The 23,768-nt window shown below is 39.8% G+C and overlaps 3 protein-coding genes across 6 annotated transcripts; 2 read left to right on the forward strand and 1 right to left on the reverse strand.

Annotated features, from left to right (window-relative positions):
- Positions 1–250: 250 nt before the first annotated feature.
- Positions 251–2,984, forward strand: LOC105048514 (putative pentatricopeptide repeat-containing protein At3g47840). Its single transcript, XM_010927839.4, is given in 2 exon segments — positions 251–297; positions 299–2,984. Coding segments are annotated over 2 exon segments (2,220 nt in total). The 3' UTR covers positions 2,472–2,984.
- An 885-nt stretch (positions 2,985–3,869) lies between these two features.
- LOC105048520 (7,8-epoxymelianol synthase CYP88A154) lies at positions 3,870–10,544 on the reverse strand. The gene is made up of 9 exons (XM_010927845.4): positions 10,212–10,544; positions 7,672–7,999; positions 6,662–6,811; positions 5,982–6,230; positions 5,812–5,898; positions 5,650–5,728; positions 4,596–4,702; positions 4,240–4,361; positions 3,870–4,117 (listed from the first exon to the last, which is right to left on the reverse strand). The coding sequence occupies exons 1-9, from the start codon at positions 10,457–10,459 to the stop codon at positions 4,024–4,026; spliced, it is 1,464 nt and encodes a 487-aa protein (XP_010926147.1). The 5' UTR covers positions 10,460–10,544; the 3' UTR covers positions 3,870–4,023.
- A 10,120-nt stretch (positions 10,545–20,664) lies between these two features.
- Positions 20,665–23,502, forward strand: LOC105048529 (large ribosomal subunit protein bL31c). 4 transcript variants are annotated; one of them, XR_012139081.1, is made up of 5 exons: positions 20,665–20,886; positions 20,964–21,280; positions 22,904–22,988; positions 23,141–23,218; positions 23,299–23,502. XR_012139081.1 is itself a non-coding variant. In XM_019847710.3 (3 exons), exons 1-2 carry the CDS (start codon positions 20,797–20,799, stop codon positions 21,276–21,278), a joined length of 405 nt encoding a protein of 134 aa, XP_019703269.1. In that variant the 5' UTR covers positions 20,665–20,796; the 3' UTR covers positions 21,279–21,280; positions 23,299–23,502. The 4 variants fall into 4 exon arrangements, 1 of the variants encoding a protein (XP_019703269.1); XR_002163806.3 differs by having other exon boundaries at positions 23,169–23,218; XR_003801271.2 differs by lacking the exon at positions 22,904–22,988 and having other exon boundaries at positions 23,169–23,218.
- The last annotated feature ends 266 nt before the right edge of the window (positions 23,503–23,768 follow it).

Here is a 23,768-nt window from a genome sequence, read left to right on the forward strand (position 1 = left end):
GTTACCACATCTGGATCTAATTGACAACTTCCATAGAACCCAAGTGGCACATGACTTGATGACAATGGACCAGCATTTGATCTAAGGTCTAATCAGGAAGATAACTAGATGGATGTGGGTCCTGCCCAATAAAGAGAATGTTTTTTCCCCCTCCGGCGGACGCTCGGCCATTTTGCATTCATGGTTGCTGAAACACACCACTTCTAGCCCCAGCATGACTACGGTTGTCGTAGTAAACGGCCAGTAGCCAATGTTCTTGCGGAACTCTCCCCCCTATACTAAGAGCGCCAATCCCCATACCTCTCCGCATCAAACCAATGGTCTCGCCCATTCGACCCCGGTTCAGAACCCTCCGGTTCACAGCTCCCAGAAGCAAGAACTCCCTCATCCTTCCGGTCCACGTGGCCGACCGCTCCTTCTCAGCCGAACCCATCCGGTCTGGTCCACCACCTTCGCCCTACGAGGCCAACGCTCGCTTGAAGACCCTGGTCAAATGCGACCGTCTTCGCGATGCTCGTCGCCTGTTCGACGAAATGCCTCACCGGGACGAGATCTCCTGGACCACCCTCATCTCTGGCTACGTCCGCGCCGCCGACTCCTTGGAGGCCCTCTGTCTCTTCTCCCGCTCGCTCTCCGACCCGTCCCTCTACCCCGACCCCTTCGTCCTCAGCCTTGCCTTCAAGGCCTGCGCATCCGACTCCACCCTCCGGCCCCACGGAGAATGCCTCCACGCCCGCGTCCTCAAGACCGGCGTCCACCCGTCCTCCGTCTTCGTCGCCACCGCCCTCCTCGACATGTACTCCAAGTCCGGCTACCCCGCCCGCGCCCTCCAGGTGTTCGACGAAACGCCCCACCCCAACGCCGTCTCCTGGACCGGCGCCGTCGCCACCCTCGTCCGCGCGGCCCGCCCCCGAGACGCTCTTCTCCGCTTCGCCTCTATGCTGGCTGCTGGCGTGGCCTGCGACTCCCACACCTACGCCATCGCCCTCAAGGCCTGCGCTGACGCCGCCATCCTCCCCCGGGGTCGCGAGATCCATGCCCGTACTCTCCGCCTCGGCCTCGACGCTACCCCCTTCGTCGCCAACACCCTCGGCTCCCTCTATCTCCGCTGCGGTCACCTCCGCCGCGGGCTCATCGTCCTCAACCGGCTCCGCTCCCGAGACGTCGCCGCGTGGACCACCATCATCTCCACCCACGTCCACTTGGGCCGCGAGACGGACGCCATCGACGCCTTCATTAAAATGCGAGCGCACCCATCAGACGGCTCAAACGCCAACGAGTACACCTACGCCGCTGTACTATCCGCTTGCGCGGGGCTCGTGAGACTCACGTGGGGGGAGCAGCTACACGGTCACGTGATCCGGCGGGGTTTCGCCGGGTCTAAATCCGTAGCCAATGCGCTCGTGACCCTCTACGCCCGGACCGGCCGGCTCGACTCCGCCGATATCTTATTTCGCGAGACACCAGTCAAGGACATCGTATCTTGGTCCGCCATCATCTGCGGACATGCCGAAGAGAGCCACGTGGAGAAATCCTTCTTCCTTTTCTCCGAGATGCGGGTTACTGGACCGGCGCCGAACGAGTTCACGCTCTCGAGCCTCTTGAGCGCGTGCGCCGGGGCGGCGATGGTGGACGCCGGGCGGCAAATCCACGCGCATGCGATCGCCGGGGGTTTGGAGGCGGATGCGATGGTGACGAGCGCGCTGATAACAATGTACTCGAAAAGTGGGAGCATTGAGGAGGCGGAGAGGGTGTTCGCCGGACGGCGGCGCGACGAGGTGGTGTCGTGGACGGCGATGATCAACGGGTACGCGGAGCACGGCCGGTGCCGGGATGCCGTCGAGTTGTTCGACGAAATGCCCGTGGCCGGCCTGAGGCCGGATGGAGTGGCATTCATTGGGGTCCTCACGGCGTGCTGCCACGGGGGAATGGTGGATCGAGGATTGAGGTATTTTGAGAAGATGGGGGAGTTTGGGGTGGAGAAGGGACGGGAGCACTACGGGTGCGTGGTGGATATGTTGGTCAGGGCGGGGAGGGTGGCGGAGGCGGAGGGGTTGGCAGCTGGGATGCCGGTGGGGACGGCGGATGGGGTGGTGTGGACGGCGGTGATGAGGGGGTGGGCGGTGAGGGGGGACGAGGAGGCGGGGAGGAGGGCGGCGGCAAGGGTAATGGAGCTGGAGCCGGAGGGGGCGGCGGGGGCTCACGTGGCGCTGGCGAATCTGTACGCAAGGAAGGGGCGGTGGGGAGAGGCAGCGGAGGAGCGGAGGCGGATGAGGGAGAAGGGGGTGAGGAAGGGGGCCGGGTGGTCGTGGGTCGCCGTCGGTGGCGGTGAGGGCGCGGTGGTGTTCGTCGCTGGCGATCGTTCGCATGCGAGAAGGGAGAATATCTATGGGGTCTTGGCGTTGGTGTACTACGAGGCGAGGAGGGCGGGGTCCGTCCCGGAGATGGGCTTCGAGACCGAAATGGAGTAGGAGGATGGAGTGTGGACGGATGCGATCAGTTTTTTCCTGGGGGGAGTGGACGGTAGCGATTTGGAAACTTGCAGAGGAACACCGGATCTCCCTGTGGCAACATGGCTCGTAACGGGGATACATGGAGACTTAAAACGGGAAGCTAGCCTTAAATTATCGTAAACAATTTTGGTTCGGTGGGAGACCTAAGCTTCAGACTGACAGGAGGATATGATGTGAGGAAGCAGCATAAGTGGTGGAGCAACATAGCATTATGACAAGTCAACTGATTTGATGGTGATTTGAGCAAAGAATATAATGACTATATTCAACGGATTACTTAACATGTCTACTATTATTTATGTTTTTTAATTGATTTGGATGGTTCTCTTCATTTATTATTTTGAGTTAATGAAAAATGTATTCGACATCTTCTTTAAATTCTCTTATTTTTTTTAGCTGATTGAATAATGAACTGCCTGCAAATAATTTATAATTCATCGGAAGTTGAATACATTATTTCTGTTCCCCTTACATTTGGTTGGTCATAAATTGTTTTTGTCATAGCCCACAAGTATATTAAACTACCATTGTTTCAAGGAAAGAGCCCATAATCTGTCTTGTAACATACACATTTAAATTTAATTTCATACAATTTTTAAATGCTTTGTTTTACGTATCCTTAGCTGGATCACCTGTGACCGTGTCGGACTTCTATTGCTGGACAACAGGAGACCGGGGTTGAATGAGTTACATGTTCCTGGTCCGCTTCGTTGGTCGTAAGTTGCTTTTGTCATAAGCCACAGTTATTTTCTAAAAACCAGCACAGTTTCAAGGAAAAAGCCCATAATTTATCTTGTAACATATAAATATAAATATAATTTGGTACATTTTTCAAGTGCTTTAACGGAGATTTCTTTTGCATATCCTTTGCTGGATCACCTGTGACAGCGCCAGACATTCTATTGTTGGACACCAAGAAACCAGGTCGAACTGCCTCACAGGGCTGTCTGAGGTTGTGGCAAGACTTGAGCTACTTGCAATTTGCAAATAAGGGTCCATGTAGAAGATTCAACACTTGTTCTAAACATTGTTATGGGCTAATAAATGTGGAAATCACAAAATATTTATTTATTATCGGTCACAGATATAAAACCTGAAATAGATGTCAGTTGACATAATGAAGAGCCACTGATTAAAGTTTGTTGATATCATCCTGCCCAACCCATTTACTCCAGCCCTTCATTTTTATGAAGGCCTCAAGCAAAACAATGCGATACCTGTACCTCCAAAAGACGAGTCCTTGTTTCTGTAGAACTATTAGACTGCCTTGGATTTATTCAGCATAGGAATCTCTTATTGGACTGCATACATATAGATTCATGGATTTACCAAAAATATATTACAAAGATTCACCCATTTAGTGCATCCAGATTTATGTATTTATCAATAATATGCTATAAAGATTCACCCTTTTAGTACTACAAGTACAGGTAGCACAGAAACACTCGGAGAAAAAGTTCTGCTTCATATTGTTAGCTGACTAAATTTTAAAAGCATCGGCAATCTATTCTCAAGATGCTCGACTGAAAAGCAACTCGGCTCCATCTCTTGGTCTTGGATGTGGATCAAATGCTATACCAGATTCTGGATTTAGAAGTTCCCACCTGCTCCAACAAGACTTACTGATCAGCCAGGTCCTCAAATGACATCATGCCATCGCATTCCCAGAGTATTCTAACAAAGTGTAAATAAGTCATCAAAGCAAACTACATATTCATCTTTTTACCTATATTTGAGGCACACATGATGCAGAAACATCATTACTTGAAGCCTTGCAAAGTTGCTGCCTGGACAATATCTCGGACCTCCACCAAAAACAGAATAAACACCTGGCTTGGGCATAAAATTCTGCACAGTGATATGCATTGCATCACTCTCTCTTGTTAGTTTCAGTTTCCCTTCAGTTTTAATGAGTCATACGATTTAACACAAATGACATAGTAAAATGCATGCTGAATTAAAGAACTCTCTTGTTCCTTCTCTTTATGCCTATAGAGATGAGCCAAGAATTGTTCTTACAATATTTCATTACAGAATTGACACTGGGATTAAAAGTTAGGAAGTAAACTTATCGATAATTACATTCCATCTGTCTGGATTGAACGCCAATGGATCGTCATAGTATTTAGGGTCAATATGAATGGAACGAATCCACACAAGCACCTTCCAGTTCTTAGGGAACTTGTAACCTGTTGGATCACAAGGAACCAATAAATATAGAAAAAAGAACAGCTCAAGGAAAAGGTATAGTTGGTTGCTTAAATGAATGAATAAGCCTCATAGTTTTCTATGTAAAATTTCAGAATTCTTGGCTTTTAGCAAATGCCGTGTCATTGTCGAACTATGCACACGACATAGCAAGGAAAACACATCTAAAATTGTATTATCACAGCTCTATTGGAATTCAATGGGCCAATAATGGGTGCAACAAACAGGTGTCCTGTGAGGTGGTATCATATTATTTCCTCACAAAAAGTGCTATTTTTCAAGGGTTATTTGGTGCCTACAAGTCCAACTGAGTGCAACAGCATTTGAATTGAAATTGCTGCAATTCATCTGCAGTTGCAAAAAATATTATAGGTTTGGTTGCTGGTACCTGAGAACCACAAATGCATTTGCAGCTGTCTGGCTGTACAATGCTGAAAGAGGTATGGTAATGTTACAGCTGACATGGTGAGCTTATTCCCTAATACATATTATACTATTACAATGTTGTTTACATTTATTATATTTGATAAAATATCGTATAACATATTTATTATTATGTTATACGTCTATTATATATTTTAATATTAACATTATGTGTGTCTATATATATATATTCTTATGTGATCAAGAGAGGGTGAGAGGATAATGGGATTGGTGGGATAGAATTAGCAACTTAAGTTGCAATTAGTATTCTGTTCATTTTGAATGCAATATCAAATGCAAGCCGCAATTAAATTGCAGGCAATCAAATAATTGCAAAAGGCTGCTTACAATTCCACTTGCCAGAATTGGATTTTTGACTTCCCAATTGCAGGCAACCAAACAACCCCTTGGTGTTCCATCATTTGTCAAACTATCAGTAGACATAAAGAAGACCAATTGATTTCAATTTAAGAGTAAGAAACGTCAGGTCCTTCATCATACTCACCATTTAAAACTGCATCTTTCACAACTCTTCTGAATATGAAGGGGGGAAGATTCGTCAGGCGAATTAGTTCTTCTGCCACCTGAATCCCAGAAGAAGAGATCACACACAGATAAGCAGCAAGTCTGCTGGTTGCTGTATCTCTCTCAAATCCTGACAGCTTACCTTGGAGGCATACTTCATACTTTTGATATCTTCAGTTGTTAGAAGATCATCTAAGGCCTTTCCTGTCCTGATTGAGAAAGTTTCTTCCTGCTCATGGACAGGTTCTATCAGCACCAGCAAAAATAAAAGCAACAACTAACCACCAAAAAATCAATACAATCAATATTCACCTTAAGCTTCTCAAGTATTTCAGGATACTTAGCCAGATAGTAAAGCCCCCACGTCATCACATTAGAGGTGGATTCATGACCTCCTAAAATAAGTGAAAGAATATTGTCCACAATCTCTACTTCACTCAGTTTATTCCCATTATCATCAACAGAATCAATCAAGATTTGCATGAAATCATGTTTCTGAACTCCCTGTTCTTTCCTCTTCTTCAATTCGTCTGATAAGATGCTGGACAGTTTCTTCTTGCACTGAAAATTGCAATAGAATAAAGGAAAGCAAAGAGTTTCGGTTCTACAACAGCATGGGCACTTTCTGGTTTCCATTCTAATATTATGAACCGTTAAATTGCTGAGATAGCAAAATGAAGACATGTCATGTTGCCTCTGTATACTCAATCCACTGAATACACTACAATCACTGGTATACTGATTGTCCACATTAGGTGGGACATGCATAAATTATGCTCTCTTTTCACAGAATGCACTCCACCAATATTCTGAATCAGTCCCACCTGCAGTGGCCAATCCAAGTTCCAATGACAGGGTGGCATGTTATTAATTGAGGCAACAATATCTTCTACAACTCTTCAAGAACGTTATCATTTTCCTTTTTCTTTTTGATGTAAAAGCAAGAAATTACCTTTTCAATTTTTCTTTTTGATGGAAAGTAAGGATGTTACCTTTAGAGCATGGTGGAATGCTGTTCCTGGAATGTTGATTGTCGTTGACCGAAGTCCTGCCATGAGTCCTCTGTACAGAGGTTCCATTGTATCCAGAAGTGCTGGTGACTTTAAACTAACCAGGACATCACAGATGTTGCGAAATGTCATCTGAATTATAGTTTTGAATTGATTAAAACATGTGATAGGTATCGCTACTTTTGCCAAAATTTACTCATGCGGAAAATTGAAAGTCACTTCCACAGACTGAGTTGTCACTCTTTAAGAAAACTTAAAAATACTGGTAGGTTTTTGAGATGTGATTAAGGTGATTTTGAAAACTAAAAGTTTGCTTTGTTTAGTGTTTTACTTTCTGAAATGCATTGATTTCCAAGTGTTCCTTTTTCCATAAGGAGTATATGTTACAACTTACAACATGGCCTAGCAACAACAAACACATTACATGTACATGCAACCATATTCAGCTGGACGTCTGATGTGTCAGTTGATGAGAGAAGATAAATCAGCTGCTTTTGGCAATTGCATTTCCTTAGTACTTCTAAAGCTACAAGAAAATGAACTAAGAATTGGATTCAGCTTTTATAAGCCCACTCATCTTTTGAAGCAATAACTTACATGTTAAGAGGCATTTGACTTGTAGGAGGTGAGGCCTCCATGTAACATGCTTATGTGTCTTGGTCTGTGCTGGCCAGCACATACAGTCCCAAGCCAGCACCAGCATTGACACTGGGTCTGCATGGCACTTATTAAACCATTTACCTATGTTTTTTAATTAAAAATGTCTTTAATTTTTTTAATTTTTATCTTTTGGTTTTGGCAAGGTATGATACATGTTGTGCCAACCATCTGCCGGCATGACCCATGCTGCCGACACTTAAGTTTTCATATACATGTGGATTCCCACACACCCCCCCCCCCCACACCCACACACAAAAAAAAAAAAAAAGACCAAAAAAACCAAAAAAAAAAATAATTGCATATATCACACTGTTTAAGAAGCATATACTCACAATTTTGGTTTCATCATATGCAACTATTTTTTTCTTTGACACCCAATCTTCTAAAGTTGAGTTGAAGATAGGTTGTGCTGTACTTAGATGGGAATCAAGTGCTCTTGGGCTATTGAAAGCTTTCATCAGATGCTTCCTTATCCTCTTGTGGAGAGTTCCATCAATATTTGCAACTGAATTCCCTAGCAGCTGGCTTGAAGGCCAACCTGTACTAAAAGTCCCCTCCTCGGTCAAGCTACCAAGAACTTGCTTGTTCAAGTCTGGAGAGCATGTGACTATCACCGGATGCCCAAATAAGTGGGACCTATAAATGCCAGTTTCTCCATACCTGCAAGAGAAAAGGAATGATATAGAAAAGATGGAGGAAGACCAAGTATCATAGGAACTTTTCAGGTCTTTATGATACCAACTGTTCTTTTCTGAAAAAACTGACAAAAGCACTATAGAAAAAGGAAAAGAGGTATGAAGTATGTATAATGTCTTAAAAAGTCAAAAATTGATTCAAAAACTTCCATATGAATATGTTGTCCATTGCTGTTTCATCAATCTCTCTCCCCCCCCTCTCTCTCCTGACTAAAACTGAAAAAATAAAAAGGATTAGTAAGAAAGTGAGAGGAATTCTATCTTTCATTATCGCTATTCAAAATAGAGAGCCAGCATAACATGGAAACCTAGCGCATAACAATTATGCAGAAAAATCATTACTCTACAGTGTTCTGTTCACTAATCAATTTGGTGGTTTTGTGTATTGATTACTCATGCTATTGAAAGAATTGGACTATATTTTACCATTCAACCAAAGAAAATAAAAGGTTGAGTATGACTAAGGGTGAAGTCTTATATGAGCCGTTGGAAGCTTGACATTCTAAAGGTATTGGAGAGGGGGCAAAGAAGAATTGTGTTCAATAACAACAAAGTTAATCAACCAACAACAGTGATATGGCTATCCAATAGGATCAGCATAGTAGGAAATGATTTTCCATAAAAAAGGAGAAAGAATTGATTTCAGAGGTTGTACTCTAAGGTGCTTTATTTGAAAGAAGAAGCATAAGTGCTTTAAATCACATGTTGTGCCTGTGTTGGAAACATATCAGATACTAATACTCATCAAATACAACTAGGATACGCATCTAATTTTTATGTTAAGAAACCTATTTTTCATTTTTTTTAAAAAAATGCATTTTGGATACTTTCGAGGTGCACTCAAGATACTCCCTGATATCTCCAAGAATGAGGGGGGAGGTTCTTCTTCTTCTTCTTCTTCTTCTTCTTCTTCTTCTTCTTCTTCTTCTTCTTCTTCTTCTTCTTCTTTTTAAACTAATGTTATTTTTTTGATGATGCTTAATTCCACCTTAGTTTTTTGATGAAAACATATTTTTCGATGATACTACTAAACATAGAATTTTTAGTTGGACCAAAGATCCACCTTATCATCCTTAATTCCACTACATTCAACATATGAGCATGCTCTTTCTTTATTACCTAACGCTTAGAAGATCTCTACTCTTATAACATAAACAACACTGGGCATTCATCCAATTTCCCCAAGCATTTTGTTGATGCCAAATGCTGTCAACTGTCCTTCCCTAAGGTGCTCCATATGTACTCCTCTTTAATAAACAGTCCACTCTAATTAGTGTAAGTTTTTCTTCTAGTAGGTAAACAAAAGAAGTGCACCATTTAAAATGGAGTGCAATTATCATAAGGGGTATCACAACTGCCAATGCTTCCTCTCACATGATCCAACGTCCATCCTTTCCTTCATATGCTTAAATGAAGACTATCAATTTGATATCTTAATAGAGAATTGCCAGCCTCTTGGTCTAACTTTGCATAATCACTCACTCATAAGCAAGAAAATTTAATCCTAGCAATAGTATTCGAGCAATTAAAATTGAAGAATAACAGAGGCTAAGAGATCAGGAAGCCAACCAAACGATTGCTAGGGTAAGCTTATTGAAAATCAAGCAAAATCAAATAACCAAAATAAGAAACAGCATAACTTTAAATCCAAAATATCCTTTAAAAAATTAACTAAAAATTAACAATTCTAACAACGTGAGAAATCAAAGGCAAGAAAAGAGGGTTGTGAAGATTTAAAAGTGCTATTTCATCTGCAGGAGGACCAGCCATTTTAAAATAACAGGTAAAGAAACACTTTTTTTTTTTGGACCCGATCAATCACCCAAGAACCACGAGTCATTTATCTGAGCCATGAGGGTCGGACAGGTTATTACGGTGATAATAACCCAATTATTAGACTAAAAGAAATCGGGCGCAACAGGCGGCCAAAGCCCATCTCAGAATAATATCACTTTAACTTTCTAATAGGATTTCATGCATCTTCTTAAGAATCCAGCCCAACCAATTCCAGCATTTCAACAAACAAATGAGAAAAATTTAACTCTATCAATCTCTCTACGCATCATTTCAAATAAACCAGCTTTTCGCACCCAGATTTTAGCTCCAACAATCAAAATACTTGAATTCATCCGGATTTAACTACTACACAAAGAGGAGAGAAGAGAAAATGATACTACCTTTCTTTCCTCCTGGCGATGAAATCATCCGGCCTCCCCGAGAACTTGAAGCAGCGCAAGAAGTCGAACATTTCGCCAATTAGCGGCCAGCCCATGGAGCCTGGAGGGAGCCGGGCGCTGCCGGGATCGCGCTCGATTCCTCGCACGAACCGTCGGTCTTGGAGCCATCTCGCGAACCACGCGATGAAGGAGAGAACAACAACACCGACGGCAATGGCGACGCCCGAGGCTCTCACAGCTTCCTCCATTGCCGCGTCTTGGTTTCGTCTCTCTTGAAGCAGGGTTTTATGGTGCGGGAAAGCTGAGCCGTCAGGGCATTAGGTGAGGTTACCGCCAGGATTGCGGTCCAGAATTCTGTCTACAGTATAACGGGGTTGGTCAGCTATCAAAATCCCTAAAATTTATTTAGAATAAATTCCAAACCCCCCACCCCCCGATTTTGAGATAATTACAGATCCCAATCCAACATTTTAAAAATATACCTCCTATTATTTTAACTTTTACTTTACCTATAAACATGACACATAATTTTTTATTAATATATATTATATTAAATAAATAGATGATGTTACTAACGTCATCACTACTTAATCTATTTGAATCTTAAAATATTTTATATTTTAATATTTTAATATTTTTAAATTTTTATATTTGATTATGAAGTTATGTGTATATTTCTAAAATGTTGGGTGGGATCATCTATTTACCTCAAATCTCGAGAGGAATAAAGATAATTTACTCATTTATTTATTATAAATATAATGATTGTTGTGAAATATTATAACAAAAATATAATAAAAATAATATCTTTGTCCAAATAACTATATGTTCAATAAAAATTTATTATTTTGGTTTCTAAAAAACTAAAAATTTAAATTTTGAAGAAAAATATTATGTTATTAAAAAATAATGTAGATAAATAATGACTATAATTTGTATTATATAGTATTTGCCACAATGAGATAATAGCTAAATAATAACTATTATTCAAATACATCTTATGACGTAAAATATCTAAAGTTATTTATATAAATAAGAGCCATTGTCTTACTATAATAACGAGGTAGATTAAAATAAAATTGATCAGATATCGAGCCAAATCCGATCGAGTTTCTTATCGTCGGATCCTCCTCTCTAATCCACGCAGATCTTCATGCGGTAAAATAAAAGTTAACAATCACTTTTTCATTTATTTATGATCAATTTTATTTTTCAAAAAGATCATTAATACATATGAGATGGAAATGTAATCAAGTTTGTGTTTATTTTGAAGCATTTTTATTTATCCTATAGAATTTATATTTATTTTTTAGTATTTCTATTTATTTTTGACTTATTTTAGATGAATTTGTATTCATTTCCTTCAAAATTTATATTTATTCTATATAGTTTGTATTTATTATGAAGAGAAAGAAAATAGCCTCTCCTATGATAAATACAAACTCTATAGAAGATGCTCCAAAATAAATGCAGATTTAACCATATCTCATTCCATTCGAATTAATGGCATATGTTTTATATTTTTTCTATCTCATATGCATTAATAGCTTAGTGTTTTTATATTTTTTATCCAATCCGTATTAGTAATTTGATATTTTTATTAATAACTTAATTTTTTATATTTCTTCGTCCCATCCATATTAATAATCTAACTTTTTTTCATATTTTTTAAATCTAAAATAGATGAAAAGATGGGTTTTTTTTTTCGCACGAAGATCCATACATATCAAACAAAAGAAAAGCCAAACGAATTTGGGCTCAAATAAACATGGAGCACACCGTTATCTTAGAAAGAAAGTCTTTGTGCACCACGTATGGTGTAATAAAATTAACATGGAGCACACCGTTCAATCATATTAAAGTACATAGCCACCACTTTCTAACGCATATTTAATATTTATAATTATATTTTTTTATTTATAATTTTGAATAACGAAAATATTTCTCCTCTTTTGAAAAAATCATGACATCTTGTGGGCATATTATTACATCCTGTGATCAAATTATGACTTCCTATGGCTGTCATAATTTTTCTTTTAGAAATCATAAAGAATGAAGGATATTTTTATCAATTAAAATTTATAAAATTTTTAAATGATAAAATATCTCTCTTTTTTATGACATCTTGTGGTTAAATTATGATATTCTGTATGCAGAAAGTCATAATTTAACCGCAGAATATCATAATATGACCATAGGATGTCATAATTTTTTTAAAAGAAAAGTGATATTTTCGTTATTCAAAATTTCAAATGAAAAAATGGAATTGCAGGACGTTGGAAAGTAACGACTACGTGGCAGATGGGGTGATGTATTTTTTCTACACCAGATGCAGTATGCAAAGAATTACTCTATCTTAGATGGCCAGCCAGTTCTGAAAGTATGCCCCCTTTGGTAGTGCAGCACAGCCCTCTTGCGTTTGACGTTTGGTTCCGTTTCTGCGGACGAAATGGTCAGAGCCCAGGAAGTCAGGGAGGTATAATCGGGTGATCATTGGATGTATTTTGTTCACCACTAGATTTCTTCTTCCACTATTACATAGATCCACTCTTATCAACTCCGTAAATATCGTTGGAGTTGCTCAGTTGCACTAATGCTGGGTTAAGAGTTACACTATGCTGTCATGGCAAATAATTTTACAGGAAGCAGGACGTATATTTGGATGTTACTATAACTAGGCAAATATTGAACGGCTTCAAATCTTGTAATATTCCTTTTGTTCATAGTCACCAATCTAACCATTTGTTCTGACAATTTTATTTCAAATAATTCATTGATGGTAGCAAGATCGTAACTCCAGTGAAAAAGTTCCCTTGCTTTAAGAAGATTGAGAACACTCAGTCTATTGCAATATATGATCTCCTGCCGTGCCTAGATTTCAAAATGGGGCCAATTAGATCTTGGCTGGCAAGTCGTACATTTTAGTCAATAAAATTTTGTTGACAAACAGAAGTATAAACATAAGAAGAATAGAAAAGATGGTGAAGACGAAAATTTCAGAGGAAGAAGGATACATCTCTAGGACCAAATGGGCCCTTTTTATTAATTTTCATGGGCTCAATTTAGGAATGATACAAATATATTTCTCTCTAATTAGACGATTGTATTCCTAATCAGAGGGATTCAATTTAAGAATTATACAAATATATTTCCCTCTAATTAGACGATTGCATTCCTAATCAGAGGGATTCAATTTAGAAATTATACAAATATATTTTCCTCTAATTAGATGATTGCATTCCTAATCAAAGGGATTTTACAGCTCATTTCAACACTCCCCCTCAAGATGGGTTATAGATATCATAAAGACCCATCTTGTCACGAATAAATGAAAAAGAAGGCACACTAAGACCTTTGGTCAAAATATCTGCTAGTTGACTAGCAGATCGCACATAAGGCATACAAATGATTCTGGCATCAAGCTTTTCCTTGATAAAATGTCGATCGATCTCGATGTGCTTCGTTCGATCATGCTGTACTGGATTATTAGCAATATTGATTGCTGCCTTATTGTCACAATATAACATAAGGGGCGATGACTGATAAAGGCCTAGATCCAATAACAAGATCCGCAACCATAAAATTTCGCACACGCCATGTGCCATAGCTCGATACTCTGCTTCAGCAGTAGATCGAGCAACTACATTCTGTTTCTTGCTTCGCCAAGTGACTAGATTACCTCCAACAAAAGTACAGTAACCTGAGGTAGAGCGACGGTCATCAAGTGATCCAGCCCAATCAGCATCTGTATAACACTCCACCCGTAGGTTGCCATGATTAGAATAAAGTAAACCACGACCAGGACAGCTTTTGAGGTAACGAAGTATCCGTGTCACAACATCCATATGAACTGAACGTGGATCATGCATAAACTGACTTACCACACTAACGGCGAATGCAATATCAGGCCGTGTATGAGATAGATAAATCAAACGTCCTACCAATCGTTGATAACGTTCTCGATCAATAGGAACACCGGTATCAGCTACTAGTCGATGATTTTGTTCAATAGGAGTAGCAATAGGTCGACATCCCAACATACCAACTTCTGTAAGAAGATCTAGAATATATTTTCTTTGGGAGAGAAAAATTTCTTTTGAAGAACAAGCAACTTCTATCCCAAGAAAATATCGAAGATATCCAAGATCCTTCACCTCAAATGCCTGTGCTAGCTGAGCCTTCAAATGAGCTATTTCCTCAGAATCATCTCCTGTGACCACAATATCATCAACATAGACAATCAAAATAGCAATCTTACCCTTGTTGTGCCGAAAGAAGAGTGTGTGATCTGCATTGCTTTGTTTATACCCCATCTGAATAATTGCTTGTCGGAAGCGATCGAACCAAGCACGAGGTGACTGCTTTAAACCATAAAGAGATCGTCGTAACTGGCATACTTTGCCCACTGTTTGAGCAGTAGCAAATTCTGGAGGAACATCCATATATACTTCCTCCTGAAGTTCTCCATGAAGAAAAGCGTTCTTTACATCGAGCTGGAATAGATCCCATCCGAAATTAGCAGCACATGATATAAGGGTTCTAACAGAGTTCATTTTTGCAACAGGTACAAAAGTTTCATCATAGTCGATGCCATAAGTTTGTGTATATCCTTTTGCTACCAAGCGAGCTTTGTACCGTTCAACAGTACCCTCAGGTGTCTGTTTAATTGTAAAAATCCATTTGCATCCCACAGTTTGTTTACCAGCTGGCAAAGGTACAAGTTTCCATGTATTATTTTTTTCTAGTGCTTGCATTTCTTCAAGCATGGCGGCTTTCCACTTGGGATTTTCCTTAGCAACCTTCCAGTTCTCGGGTATGGAGACAGAGGACAAAGAAGCTATAAAACTCTGATAAGATGGAGAGAGAGACTCATAGGATACAAAGTTAGTGATGTCATGTTTGTACCCTACTCCATCCTTAAGTCGAGTAGGAATACCAGCATGACGAGTAGGCTTCCGTAAAGCAATAGGAACATTTAGATCATCATTATCTAATGTAAACTGGATGGGAGGTACAAGAGAATTACCATTAGTCGTAGAAGATGAAACCGTTGGGACAGGAGAGGAAGACCTGGAGACTGGAGAATGCGTAATAGACTCTGAGAGAGGAGATGAATCAGATAAAACAAGCTGTGGGAGAGTCTCAGATGCAGTTTCAGATGCTTCTCCTTGAGTGTCAGATGCTTCTCCTTGAGTGTCAGATACACCATTTGTACCAACATCCACAGTAACATCCACAGTAATAGGACTCCCTCCAGAAGACTCCCCCTCTCGACCAGTTTCAGAGATAATGGGAGAGGAAGAGGACACAGAAGATATATAGAATGGTTCAGACTTCCAAAATGTTACATCAATGCTGATAAACATCTTTCGCTCAGTCGGACACCAACATTTGTATCCTTTTTGAGTAGCTGAATATCCTACAAAAATGCACTTGAGGGTACGAGCGTCAAGCTTGCCAACCGAAGGTCGATGATCCCGAACAAAACAAACACAACCAAATACCTTGGGGGGAATTATAAAAGAATTAGTTCCTTGCAGGCATTCAAGAGGAGTCTTGTAGTCCAAAGTTCGAAGTGGCATTCGGTTAATCAGATATGCTGCAGTTAATACTGCTTCTCCCCATAAGAATTTAGGAACATTCATAGAAAACATCAAACATCTTGTCACTTCAAGAAGGTGTCTATTCTTTCTTTCAGCAACTCCATTTTGAGCCGGTGTGTCAACACACGTCGTTTGATGTATAATTTCATTATTATGTATATACTCCTCAAATTCTTTATTAAGATATTCTGTCCCATTGTCAGAGCGAAAAATCTTAAGAGTTGCTCCATATTGAGTACCAATCATTTTATAAAAATCTCTAAATGACTGAAATACTTCATTCTTATTTTTCAATAGATAAACCCAAGTGCAACGACTAAAACAATCAATAAAAGTGATGAACCACCGATGACCAGAAATAGCGGTAGTCCCACAGGGTCCCCATACATCAGAATGAACTACTTCAAACATTGCTTTACTACGTCTGCCTGAGTTTGGATAAGTACTTCTAGTGTGTTTAGCTAGTTCACAGGCATCACATCCAAGCTTCTCTTTATATGTTTCAAAAATAGATGAAAATATACGAGCTAAGAGAGTAAATGAAAGATGACCAAGCCTGCGGTGTTGGAGCAACAGATCCTCCTTTTGTGAAGATGAAACAGTCAAACTGGTTTCTGAGTAGCCTTCAGACACTCCTCCCTCCAAATAGTAGAGCCCATTACGCATTATGCCAGTCCCAAGTTTCCTCCCTGTCTTTGGTTCCTGAAAGACACAATGTGTTTTGAAAAAAGTTACGGCACAATCAAGATCATTTGTAATAGCACTAATGGATAGGAGATTTATAGAAAATCTTGGGACATGTAAAACAGATGATAAGGGTAATTCGGAAGTGCATTTGATAGATCCTTTTCCAGAAATAGGGGTAAAGGAGCCATCAGCAAGACGAACTTTATCACGACCGGAACAGGGAATATAAGACACAAAATCTCTAAAAGATCCAGTCATATGATTGGATGCTCCAGAATCAACAACCCATGGAGAAAAATTACTACAGTTAAGAGCATGAATTTGATCACTGATATCTATTTGGGCAAAATTACCCTGAGAACTGGCTGGTTGATTTGAAGAATCTTCTGTGGAAGTGCTGCTTTCAGAAATATTTACACCAGATCTGAATTTTTCCAAAAGTTGCATTTCTTCAACTGATAAATCTCCCATAGAAGAAAAATAAGCCTGATTATACTGACATCGGCCTCTACCAAAACGACCACCTTCACGACCACGGCCTCTATTTGGACGACCATGTAGCTCATAGCAGTAAGCTTTGATGTGGCCCGACTTATGACAGTGGTCACAAATTTTAACCCCACGAGGTCGAGGCTGAGTTTCTTGAGCAGAATTAGGAGTAGAGCTTCCAAGAGTATTAGGCTGTACCACAAGTGCAGATCGTATAGCTGTGTTCATAGAAGAAGACATAGTGGTTAATCGAGTTTCTTCACTAAGAACCAAAGAAATAGTTTCATCAAGAGTTGGCCACTTCTGTGTACTAAGAATAGAAGAGCGTCGATACTCAAACTCTGGGTTTAGTCCATCCAAAAAATCCACAAGTCGCTGTCGCTCTATCCATTTGCGAAACTCATCAACATCACCAGGATGAGTAGGGGTAAAGGGATTATAAAAATCAAAATCATTCCACAACCTTTTTAATTCTGCAACATACTCTGTTACAGATCGGGAACCCTGATTAAGTCCTCGAAGCTCTCGCTGGATCTTATGGGCATGCATATTATTGCCTTTATAAGAATAAGTTGTGGCTACAGCCTGCCATAACTCATAAGCATTCGTTAGTGCCTCAACCGTATGAGCAACACTTGGTACCATAGAGCCAAAGAGCCATGCTACCACCCGAGAGTTATTAGAATTCTACTGTCTAACAGCTATCCCATCTCCTTCTGGCCTTTTTGCAGTACCACTTATAAACCCCTCAAGATTGTGAGAATCCAAAATTAGACGAACATGTCGCGTCCAACTTAAGTAGGTACCCGGCCCATCCAATTTGACCGGGTTAGTTTCTAGGGTGATCTTTGAAAACTCACTACCCGAGATACGAGATTCCATCATCCTAACCATTAACTTTTCTAAATCCTCCATGGTTAAAGGAGTTTTATCACCCATAAGAAAAAAACTTAAATGATCAAGTAAACAAGAACAATCTTGAGGGAGAAAATTGAAGTTTTCTCACCAACGATCTGAGATAAACTCAGATGACGAAAAAATATCGAATCTCTACTTCCATGAAAGGTGCCTTGAAAATATTCAGAAACTCCAAAACTGAACGCTCCATTATTGTTCCAGAAAAAACAGCATCTACGATTGGAGACACATATGACAGCAGTAGAGGTTCTCCCTTTTTTTTTTAATTTAAAAAATACCTAATAAGGGATGAGAACCGTTTTCAACCCCGTAGTTCTTGAGTGGAAACGGTGGTGGCGTCGATGGCAGCGGCGGTAGCAGCGACAGTGGTGGCGATTGCAGTGGCGATGGCAGAAGCAGCGACAGCAGTGGCGGCGGCGACGATGGCTGCGGCAGCGGAGGCGGCGATCATAGTGGAGAAGGCTCAGGCAGCGGCGGCGGCGACGATGGCCGCGGCAGCGGAGGCGACGATCATAGCAGAGGCGGTGATGAAGATGAAGGGATGCGAGAGAGAGAGAGTGAGAGATTTAACGAAAACGGAGAATGGCTTTCAAGGTTTGCAGGGATCCACAGAGAGAGCAGCGGCGATGGTTTGAAGGGGGAACAGATCCCACTCTGTTTGAGAGGAGAGATTTGAGTTGTAGACGATCGACGGTTGAAGAGGCGGAACAGAGCACTCTGTTCCCTAAATAGGCTCTGATACCATGTTGACAAACAGAAGTATAAACATAAGAAGAATAGAAAAGAGGGTGAAGACGAAAATTTCAGAGGAAGAAGGATACATCTCTAGGACCAAATGGGCCCTTTTTATTAATTTTCATGGGCTCAATTTAGGAATTATACAAATATATTTTCCTCTAATTAGACGATTGTATTCCTAATCAGAGGGATTCAATTTAAGAATTATACAAATATATTTCTCTCTAATTAGACGATTGCATTCCTAATCAGAGGGATTCAATTTAGGAATTATACAAATATATTTTCCTCTAATTAGATGATTGCATTCCTAATCAGAGGGATTTTACAGCTCATTTCAACAAATTTATGTTGTAATCGAAAGTAGTACCGTTCTTACTCTATTATTCACTTGGTTTTCAGTTAGGGGTGCTGATACTTAACGGTTAAACTATCTAACTGATTTTAATATATTATAAATTAAATTAGATTATCTATTTAATAATATTATCATATTTAAGAGTGGATTTTTGATCTACTTAATAAACAGGTTAGATTCGAGTTGATATATTTTTGATTTATCATATATCTGATTTGTATATGATCTGATGCAATCCAATTGCCATCCCTATTTTCAGTTTCATGAGATTGGTGTGGTTTAGGCATTTTTGAAACAAAACACAAAAATATTTTAGTACTCTGATATGTAATTTAAAAACTGCGGAGTTAGTATATTACATTTTTATTGCTAGGCCTTATGGTATGGCAAAGTAGATGGTGCAGAACAGTTGAGTGACCCTTTTGAGAGATATTTCCAAGTTACCAAAGCTCTGCTCTTCTTATTGTTCTCTCCCACCAACAAGGAAAAATGTGCATCACGGTTGTTTGCTGAATCGGTTCTACTTAAAAGAATTGGACCAAGAAAACTTCTCACATGACAAAACTCATGCTTAAGCATCTTTTTCCTAGCTTTAGGGCTATACACTTCCTCATTTCATGGTTTGTGGGTGTGTTTTTTGGTTTTTTACTTTTGTTTGCTTCTTTTAGTTTTTTATCTAGCTAAGAAGAAAGAGAGAGAATTTTTTTAGATAGAAGTAGCAACGAGATGATAGACTATTTGAAAGACGAGACCAACAAAGCTTCTCACAAGATAGAACTAACTTCAGTGTTTAATCCTAGTTTTAGGTTTCAAAGCCTCGCTAATTTGGAGATTGTTGGGTGATTCTCTTTTTTTTTTAATTATTTTTTTTAGTTCAAGTTCTTGTTGCATTTTTCTTGCATCTCTTATCACTTTTGATTTTTTTTCATCCTTTTACGAAAAAGACTAGATTTTGACCTAATCTTCTTTTTTTTTTTTTTTTTTTTAATTCACTATTTAGATGGGCTAAATATGACCGGATAAAAAAAAGTGGCAAGATATCTTCGTTTTTTATCCCATATACATAACACCATATGATTCGAAATAATATGAGGGGACGACAAATCTGAGATGAGCGTACGGTGAGACGATTAAATGTCAGGATATGTATGACCATGAGGGAATTGATCCTGACGGTCCGAGCATGGGATCTAGAAGAGATTTTTAGTCGTATGACTCGCAGTGGTACTGAAATGATATACTCATATGTTCGATTTAATTATAAGTCAGTCATATGGTGAGAAAGAGTTTTTTTTTTTAAAATTACTCCTCAAATTGATCATTTTTCAATAGAAATTGAGATCCTATGATCACGCTGAGAGATAGTTGCGCCGAGTCATCTTTCTTCGATCTCATTTTGGGGACAAAATAAAAAAAGTTTGTAGGAATGGGATGAGATGATTGTGTGGTTTACGGCCACGTGATGTAGAGCATAGGTTCTCCAACAACCGTGCCGTTCCAACTTACGAGCGATTTGCATCACATGAAGTTATGATTCACAAAAGTACGCTGCCTGAACTCGAATGTTCATCCTTGTTGCTCAAACTGGGTTCGGTACAAGTACAAAACCGGTCTGCAAAAAACCCACGCGCGCCCTGCATTATCCTACAAGGCATTTTCGTAAACTTCCAAAAACAATTACGGTTCACAATTCCTCGATGCCTTAAAGGCAGGCAAGGCGATAAGCCCCTGGAGGGGGCGATAGGAAAGAACGAGCTAGAAACAGAGGAGAGGAGCCCGACAGCAAAAGAAAATGGCGCTAAGCCTCAAAACCCCCTTCATTCCCGCGATGAAGAGGCCCACCTCCATCTCCACTGGCGCCAAACTCCCTCAGCGCCTCGAGGTACCCCCCTCGAAAACCCTAGCTTTCGATCGAAGTCGGCTGTCTTTTCACCCTTGTTTTCTTAATTTGCTTCGCAGGTGGGGAGATTTTCGTGCCGGAAGAAGGGGGTGCACCCGGAGTTCTACGAGGACGCGCGGGTGTATTGCAACGGAGAGCTGGTGATGACCACCGGCGGGACCCAGCCGGAGTACACGGTGGATGTGTGGTCCGGGAACCACCCCTTCTACCTAGGGAATCGCTCTGCGGTCCTCGTCGAAGACGACCAGGTCGAGAAGTTCCGAAAGAAGTACGGCCAGTTCTCCTCCATCATGGAAATCCCCGTCCTCAAGGGCGAGATCGTCATCCCACCCAGGAAGAAATCCGCCTCCGGCAAGGGCAAGGGCAAGAAATAAAAGTAATCATCTTAAAAATTGGATCTTGCTTAATGTTTTTAGTGATCTAGATGAATTGCTTCTAGTTTGTATATCTGTATGTTTGTGGGTTATTTTTCTTAATTTTTGTAATCTATCGATACTGGTGGCACTGAAGGAATTTTAGAAAAGAAATCTTTTCAGATATATTTTTGATAATCTATTACATCTCTAGTGGTACGTATTTATGGAATCTTACGATGTTAATGATGAAACTATAATGTCTGACGAAATCCGTAAGTTTTGGAATCGTGATATTGGTTTTTAGTGGTAGTAATGATTAATTTGTTGATGACTAAAATTGCAAAGTGACAGGTTGATCCTCCTGCCATTATTTTTGTTTTGAGCTTAAGCAATTGGGAATTTTGTTAGGAAGACTGGTCCTTATTAATTTGTTCTTCGGAATGATATTTTTTATAGTGTTAATAATGATTGATTTGATGATAATTATGAATAGCAAAGTGATTAATTGATCCTCTTGCCATTATTTTTTACTTTGAACTGATGCAATTGGGAATTCTGTTGGGAAGATTGGTCGTTATATTTATTTGTTGTTCAGAATTTCTGGGCTTAGCCATTGGTTTTTGTTAAACATTGGGGTTTGTTTGATTCTTAGCATTAGTGTTGGGGCTTGTGGTTAATGAACATGGAAAAAATTACAGCTTTGAGATTACTTTTTACATTTTATACTTCTGTCTCCTGATTCTACTTGTGAAATCTCCTAATGGTCATAGATGCTATAATTTGTATTTTTAAAAGAAAAACTTGAATAGATTTTAGACTTTGAGAGAGAGTGGGATTACACCTAAATTCAGGCTAGCCTGCAAGCATATCATGTCTGCCTTGGTACGATGTGCTTCTCTCCAAATGAAAATAACGATTTCTTGGAGAAACGTTTAGAAGAAAGGGATGTATGAATATCTAGGTGGTTTGTAATATGTTCCTGGGTGATAAGGATAGAGGGAATACAGAGAAGATGTTTATGGGGCATCAGGCCATATGCTTTTGGTGGCATTTCACAATGCTTCCCTCCTACCTCCCCCCTCACCCATCTTGCAAGTTGAGTCTCTTTCCTGTGTCAGGGGGTTCTTGTGTTTTGATGAATCTTATTTATTGTTGAATGCATTGTGATGAACTGACCATCATTTCTTAGAACATAAAAAGGAACTTGAATTAATAACTGTATTATTCATTTATACATGTTGGAATTCCAGGTGGTAATGTTGATTAGTTTGATGATCATTATGAATGTTAAAGTGTTTGACTGATACTTTCACCAGTATCTTTTTTTGGAGTATGTGATTGGGAGATTCTTTGTTTGGATACCAATCATTGTATTAGTCTTTTATTCAGAATGTCTGGGCTTGATCATAGATATTTTTCCTTGAAAGCTGAGCTTCATTTGATGTCTGTTTTTAAGCACTGGGACTTGTCCTTTGACGAATCTATAAAACTCTACAGCTTGAAATTTATCTTCAGTTTTGAACACAAGGAATACCTAATCCCTTTCAATAAGGCAGCGACCATGCTATTTAGATTTTCATGTGTTCTCTTTGCCTCTTTTCTGTCACCGAAGTCATTTGAGTTTCCTCCCATTTGTAAGAAAGGTTCTGCTTTTCGGATTGAAGGAGAGCACATGTAATGAATCTGATGCTTCTAATTAGTTGAGCCTTGTGTCTTCGCTTTGTCAAGGTTTGTCTTTTGAACCCTGCCTTTTCCTGTTAGTTCAGCTTATTTTGAGATATTGCTTGTCTGTATTTTGTAAAGAAAATCAACAGTAGAATAAGGATTAAGAAACACTTGCTGCAATAAGCTTCCTAACTGGTTGTTTGTTGTACTTACAGCTGCTGTTGCTTTCATTTTTTGATGCAGTTCACATACTCTTTTCTGGTTTTATTAGCTTTTATGCATAATCTTATCAGGTGTTGTTGGCTACCTCTATTTCTTAGTGCACACTTTGCATTTTTTGTACCAGATGCTAATAATTCTTCCATCCATGCAGGAACGCAAGGGATTGGCTTGTTTAATGTTAGAGCCAAGCATGTTGTGGTGTTAGTTGTTCTTGAATGATTGGTTAGTGATATCAACGAAAACTACTTACTATGAACTGTGTCTAAACATAGTCTCTGGCACTCATAATGGCTCTTCTTCAAGAATTATTGCAGGATTCTTGCAATTATAATCTTAAAGTTGCTTCTTTGAACAATCAGATTGTCAACATATCCCTGATGGAATCTCACAGATAACTCAGTTGGAAGTTGTCCAAGATTTTGTTAGCTAGAAAAGGGAGCTTATCTTATCAAGTATCATTGGTTCTTGGTCTTAAGTGTTATACTGCCCAAAGTCACTCTCAGCTGAATTGTTGTTGTTACAGCTGTGTGAAATTGTGATCGATGATCTAAGAACATTAGATTCTGGACAGTACCCTAATCATGAAGTTGGTAGATTAACTTGTAGGTAGGCTCCAAAGCA

Source organism: Elaeis guineensis, chromosome 2 (assembly GCF_000442705.2).
Source record: "Elaeis guineensis isolate ETL-2024a chromosome 2, EG11, whole genome shotgun sequence".
NCBI classification, from domain to species: Eukaryota; Viridiplantae; Streptophyta; class Magnoliopsida; order Arecales; family Arecaceae; genus Elaeis; species Elaeis guineensis.